This window comes from Cinclus cinclus, chromosome 1 (assembly GCF_963662255.1).
Source record: "Cinclus cinclus chromosome 1, bCinCin1.1, whole genome shotgun sequence".
Lineage (NCBI taxonomy): Eukaryota > Metazoa > Chordata > Aves > Passeriformes > Cinclidae > Cinclus > Cinclus cinclus.
Genome location: NC_085046.1, coordinates 10,212,182 through 10,219,115, shown reverse-complemented (window position 1 = coordinate 10,219,115; position 6,934 = coordinate 10,212,182). Strand labels below are relative to the sequence as shown.

The 6,934-nt window shown below is 39.1% G+C and overlaps 1 protein-coding gene across 1 annotated transcript in view; it reads right to left on the bottom strand.

Annotated features, from left to right (window-relative positions):
• Positions 1–2,651: 2,651 nt before the first annotated feature.
• Positions 2,652–6,934, bottom strand: part of WDR37 (WD repeat domain 37) — a 43,756-nt gene continuing 39,473 nt past the window's right edge. Inside the window, exon 14 of the mRNA XM_062506630.1 lies at positions 2,652–5,801. Coding sequence (XP_062362614.1) covers positions 5,670–5,801 — 132 coding nt within the window. The 3' untranslated portion in view covers positions 2,652–5,669. The remainder of the gene's footprint in view (positions 5,802–6,934) is intronic.

The window sequence follows — 6,934 nt, the reverse complement described above, 5'->3', positions numbered from 1 at the left end:
GAAAATTCGATATAGACAGTTAAATTTTTCTCTACATATGCAATAAGCTTTTCCCCCAAAACCAAGGACATAGAAACCAAGAAGACTGATGTAAAAAATGCAAAGGAATCTTAACTTCCAGTTGTTTCCATTCTAGACTCTAGCCATAAGCACATCCCAATATCCATGCTTCCCACTGAGCTCAGTCCTGCCGTTTTCCCCTTTGCAGGCTGGCCCTGCCCTGCTCCCATCTCTGCTTTCCCTTCTCCTCATTAAGTCAGGGGCATTCACTAAACACTGACTTCCCAGCAGTTTATCCCAAATTGACCAGTAAATTCCATCTTTTAGGCATGCACTCCTCTGAACCACTTTGTATTTTCTTTCTGCTTGCCTCCTTCAACTGTCCCACTTTTATTCCACTTTCTCATTCCCCTTCATTATTCTTCCTCTTGTGTTCCTCACCTGCAGTCCAAATGCATTCACCACAGATGGGCCTCTACATTTCTCAAATTATCTTAATTCCTTCTCAAATGCTGGTTCACCACTCTTGCATACAACACAGAAGCTCAAACTAAGGGAAAAGTATTTCTCCATAACCCTTCTGCAGCACTTGAAATCACTGTATGCTCCTTTCCAAAGCCTTAAGTCACCTACATCATCACTGCAAGTCTATTTTCTCTCATCGGTTAAGGTGCACAGACTTGATTCAACCTTCACTAACCCCAGACCATTAATGCACACAGCCTTCAGGCAACTTCCATCATTAAAAATTTTCATCTGAACAATTAAAAAAAATCATGAAGATGAAAAAGTGCACATCGAGATCAGTCAGTTCTTTCCTCCCGGAAGAGGAATGCTGGATGGTCTTGTTCCACTGGTACAAGGCTTTGAAATAAAGACGTAACTAAATTTGTTCTGCCCTAGGGAAAAGAAAAAGATCACAAATACAAGTGGAAGAGGAACCACAGAAAATTAATGTTAAACTCAAACAAATGCCAAGTATGACAAGTTTTGGTGGAAGGAGACAGAACTGTACAGTTTCCAACAAATGGAAATGAAGCTTCGAGTGAAGCAACACAATTAACATGCAGTGATGTTCCACTGCACAGCAGTCACCAGCCAGGCTGAAGCTTCCATTTTCAAAACAATTCAAGGCACAGGCAGAACTTTTTTTTCCCTACATTTACTCTATTTTACATGCCACCACTGACACTTCGCGCCATTTCCATTTTCCTAGCACAAATCTGAATGTTTGAATTCCAACTTCTACATGGCATGCTGAACCATTCCAGAAATTCCCCAAACCTGTTCAAGGCATCCAAGCTGACAATTCAGGAGCTTGGGTTCAATGCTGCAAACACTCACCAGCCTCAACCCTACACCTCTGAGAAACAGCCTCTCGTGGTAGCACTGAACATTCTCACTTGGAGGACATTGACAAGCAGCACAGCTACAAAATCCCACACTGCTCCAGTATAACACTTCTCCCAATTAATGGTATGTTTTGACCAGGATTTACAGTCTGAATTTAACAGGATTTCCTCTGTAAGCTCCTGCAAATTACTTACGTTCAGAAAATTCTGACCTGTGGGAATTAGAAAAGGTAACAACACTCCTTAAAAATAAAATATCACAAGGCTGAGTAATTTTTCAGTGACATAGTCAGGTCTCAACAGAGCATTAAATAAAATTTCTATGCTGGTGTAAAGAGCATGGTGCATGACAGAGTGGTTCTTCTGCAGCTCATCTTCAGGTTTAAACACAAACACTCCTGAAACCACTAGTTGTACATGATATTTACTCACGGGTTTAAAATAATACTAGAATTACTAAGTTTAAGTCAGCTGGCAGTAAGGCCCGATTTGGAAGCCCTCAGCTAAAATCAACTATAGCCCAGGGTTTGGCATTCTACCTCAAACCAACCCTTATGTCAGTTGTGCTACCTTGGAACTCCAGTCTCTTATTTTTGGTCCATATCACCAGCAACTCTGATTAATTGCAAATGTGGCAATGAGGGATCCTAAAGCACATTGAAGGAGAATAAGGAGCACATAAAGCAATGTCCCACACTCAGGTACCAGCCAGGACTCTGCCTTGGCTTCTGAAACCCAAGGCTTTCTACAGCACCAAGGGCTTTGGGTTTTATTCCAACACTACCCAGATTTGGTTTGAACATAGGTGCAACAAGCAACCAACCTTTAACCTACAGAAAAACTGTGGGTGGGGTTTCCTCATCAGAGTAATTTTGCAATACTTTTGCTGTACTCTAAATGGAAAAAAAAAAGTGTTTAAATTTCATCTTAAAATGTCGGTTTGTAAAGTGGGGTGAAAAGTCACACATGGAAGCTTTTCCATAATCTGTGTAACAAGATGCAAATACATTTTTTTTCCATACAGAACAGGAGAAGACAGTACAAATGCAGTCCTGAATACCCTTTCAGTCTAGATACTTTACTGGCAGTGTGACCATTAAGTGCTACAGAAGATCTGTAATCTGTATTACTGTAATAAACAGATTTGGCCTTCTCTTCCAAACTCTGCTCATCAATGCCTTAGAAACAAACTTTTTGAGTAGAAAAGAGTGGAAAGTGAATAGGAAGATCCTCTGACTACAAAAAACTGAAATATTGACATCAACAGCAACATTAATGCAGCACAGAAAAACGGCAAAATTGCAGAAAAAAAATGTTGAATGTTTTAATGCATTTTGAATTGTAATGAATAAAAACATTTTACACCTAAAAACAAATTAGCAGAATAATAAAAAGTGGTTCCACATAACTTATAAATTCTTTTCCCCAAAAGGTAGTTTTCACAGATTTAGGCAGCAAATAAGATGTTTCATTCCAGATCTTTCTGATTGCAAAGTATACACAAACTTTGTGAAAATGGATGTGCATTGCTTGAGAGAAAGACACAGAAGCTTGGTTTTGCCTGGTGATGAGTTTTCTGTGAAATTCTGCACAATACTGAAAGTGTAACTGCAACTCTCCTCCATTTAATGAAATGCTGGACATTGTTCAGTGCTGAAAAAACACTCTTTAGAACATTTAGAGCTGTGAAATGTTTTCCACATATTTAGTCAATGCATTATTCACTACCCCTGCTCATATGTTTTGCTTCAAGGGGGATGGTAGTTTGATTTACCCTTCAGTACAGTATAGAAAACTAAACTAAGTGATAGTTCAGTGTTCAGCTGATTTCAGTGTTAGCCTGCTCATAAGAACGTGGTTCTAGCACCTTGTTTGGTTGATTCTTTTCAAAATGAAACCACGTAATCATCCATTTCTGGTGCCAGAGGATGGTCCCTCTGGTGATATAAAAAGTTTGCAGCAATGATGATTAAACTGCATAGAGTCCAGTGGTTCTATCTGTATTACATATGTATGAGAGAAGCTTAGACACTTTAGTTTAGCAGGACCAAAACCAGTGATCCTCTCCTCTGCCTCAGGTAATAAAGGAGAGCCATTGCTCCAGATCCTACTGCAGGCCATGCTGGAGAAACTGCTTGTACTGGCCAGACATTTTTCTCTTTTTTTATAAACATCATAAACCTTTGTAAAGTTCTCTCTGTTACCAATTGAAAGAAAGCGAGTCTTGTTTTCTTAAGGAATAAAACCACTAACCCAACATGAAATGGCTTTAACCCAGAGTAAAAAACCAGGAGAAAAAAAATAAACATTGTCACCATCATTTAACTCTTACCACCAGAAGACTTAAAACTCTGCAGCTGCTTTCTGCAACCTCACTAGTTTCAGTATTTAAGATTACTTCAGCACAGTTGTCCATCCTGTGTCTCAAGAAAAAAACCCAAACCCCACAAGAATAAAAAACAAGGGATCAAACTACTCTGATGACATGTACTATAAAGACACTACATATATTCTCCATTAAATATTTTGATTCTCCTTAATGTTACGGTCCAAATCTATGTTTAGGACCCCTGTTTTCCTTCCATTCCTCACTGATGCATTCGTGATCCCACCCCATCTCACTGTACTTCCATGACACACAAATGTTAGTTAACAGGAGAACCAGCTAACACGTCTTAATGTCACTATAAACAATGATGTAGAGGACATGAGCACAGCTGTAGTTGCACAGAATCGTGATGATGAGATAGAAAGCTCCTAATACTTCTGCCAACCCACCATGATTCCCACTGACAGAGTGCACCCTTCCTTACCCCTACCCTTCATCTTATACTGTGATATGTTTGACAGCCAGGGGCAGCATCTCCCTTTAGCCACAAAACAAGTGTCTGTCTGAAGCAACCTTTCCATTCTTTCCAAGACATCAGCTGCCACCTGCATTTACTGATAGCAGCAGCTGCAGAGCAACACCCCACTGCCAGTGCAAAAACAGCTAAACACAGTGAGGAGCAAAACCAGAGTAAAATCATTTGGGAGAAAGAAGGGAGAGCTATGCTAATTACCCCCTTCTGTAATAGGACAGGGACTGCAGCACCCCGTCATGGCTGAGAACAGAATGGTGACAGATGATGTTGACTTGGTGTATTGCTCCACAAGCTTTATGTGTTAACTATCTTAAGGATCACATGTAGTATGATTGTCTTTCCTCTCCTGTCAGAGATGGTACTTCAGACAGAGACCAAAAGTGCTTTTCTCTAGGCTACAGAGAGATTCAATGCATCTTGACTGACATTCATCTTTGAGGTAGTACTCATTTACTTTGTATTGCTGGCTCAAAATAAAAATATGGGAAGTGAACACAATTAAAAGTATGCTCACTATAGATACATAAACAAAATCATCAAGCCCCAAATAAACTATTTCCTTTCTGGGCAGATCGCCAAAAGGAATTAATCCTTCTTACAAAGGTTAGCTCACATTCACTGGTAAAGTCAAACTTTCATAAATGGTTTATAACAATAGCTATAAACTAAAGTGCTTCAGAATTTGCTTGACTAGATTTCAGTGATTAGAATCATAATATTCTGGATTTTTGCTAATATGAAATGTGATGACGTTTCAGAATCACTTTATATAAGAAGGGCAGAATGAATATTTTTCTTTTTTCAAAATAAAAAGTACAAAAAAGATTACAAATAAACCTAGCAGTCTATACCCACTACAAGTTGCTTGCATTTTCCTTCTCAAATCTACTATTTCTCTAGTAACCAGAGTAAAATTGGAGTTGAAGTTGCACTATACGGCAGCACTAAAAAAAGTATTCAGATCAGATGCAAACAGGAAAATGTTTACAATCATACAACTAGTGAAATTCACACTTCATTTCAAAGTCTTAGCCCTGCAGATTCCTTTTAACACAAGGCAGATATGTAGAGTCATGGAAAAACGTAACAGACTGCATACACTCTCTACAGTAATCACATAAGTTTCACATTTATGTCACAAATGTAATGCCCTATTGTGTAACTATTAAATGCTAAATAACTTATGAACATTTATGTGCACTACGCAACAGTGAACGTATTGATCAGTGGATGCCAAAATATAAAAGTTCATACAAGACAAACTAATTTTTAAAAAAATCACGTTTTTCTGTACAACCCATGCAAACTGTGCACAATGTGGTAACAAGAACAACATTTGCTCAAGTCTCCCCTCATGGAAGAGCTTTTACAGCGACAGCAGACCAGTGTTCAGAAAAGTCTGCCCAGGTGTAGAAGTCCATGGCGATACAAACGCAGAAATTCTCTCAGCATTTCACTTCTCTTGTAGCAAAGCAGGGATGTTGATGTTCCAGCCGATGGCCTGACGGTCAAAGCCACACGTGAAGAGGTTGCAGATGGGGTGGTCCTCACACCAGGCACAGCAGCAAACCATCCTCCTGTGCCCCTGCCACAGCATGGGAGACAGCACCGTTACTGACATGGATTTGGGAGCTGCTGGGGCAACAGCTCGCTGCAACTCAAAATGCAACCCTCCCAAACCTCAGCCTATTCTTTGCAAACAGCCTTTGAGAATCCTACAGGTCACTGTCACCTGCATCTGCAAGGTAAAAGTCTTCATAATGATGTGACTCCTTAGCACCAGCACTGCATCCTTAAGGACAGATGCATACAAAAAGGTGCATCAGAAGTTTTCAGTTTTCCAAGGTCTGTATGCTATCTAGTTGCATTTTCTTTACAAAAGCAAATCAAACTTTGATTTTAGCACTTTTATTTATAAAAGCAGTCTTAAAATAAGAAACTACTTGCTGGCAACTACTTTGTAACAATCCTGTAACACTAAGTGTCCATATCGTTCATAATTCAAGAGGGGTAATATTGCAGCAGGAAGAATGTCATACTGATGAAAATAGTGCAATAGTAACAAAAATGTCCAAAACAGGGTTCCAATCAACATTCAGGTTAAAAAAATAAAAGTCATGATTTCTGCAGTGTCAGCCTGAATGTAACTAATACTAAGAAAACAAAAAGACACACACCCACACAAAAACCCCTCAAGACTACAATAAATTTTAAAACACACCCAAATTGGGAAAAAAATCTAAAAGAGATTAAGTCTTAGAACTCCTTCCGAACTTCTGTTAAGAACTGCCGAATCAACCCCAAAAAAGGCCTATTTATGTCACATAATCAAATTAATTTGACTTAATCACCCTGATTTGCTCCATTAGTGATGCTTGCCATGCCAAATAGTGCCATAAATGCACAAAATTTGATGGCTGCAGCAAGGATGGCTTATTACATGGTAGGATGTATCAAGAATTTATGTGAATAAGCACAGAATAAAAAAAAAATAAAATTTATCACCAAATCATACAAGGTGAGCTCACAAAACTGACCCTCACTTTTTCCCCTCTATGTGATATAGACTCACAGAATGGTTTGGGCTGGAAGGGACTTAAAGATCATCTGGTTCCAACTTTCCTGCCATGGGCAGGGACACTTTCCACTACACCAGGTTACTCAAAGCCCCATCCAGCTTGGAATATATAAGCCAATTAGACACTGTGTAATTAAAAA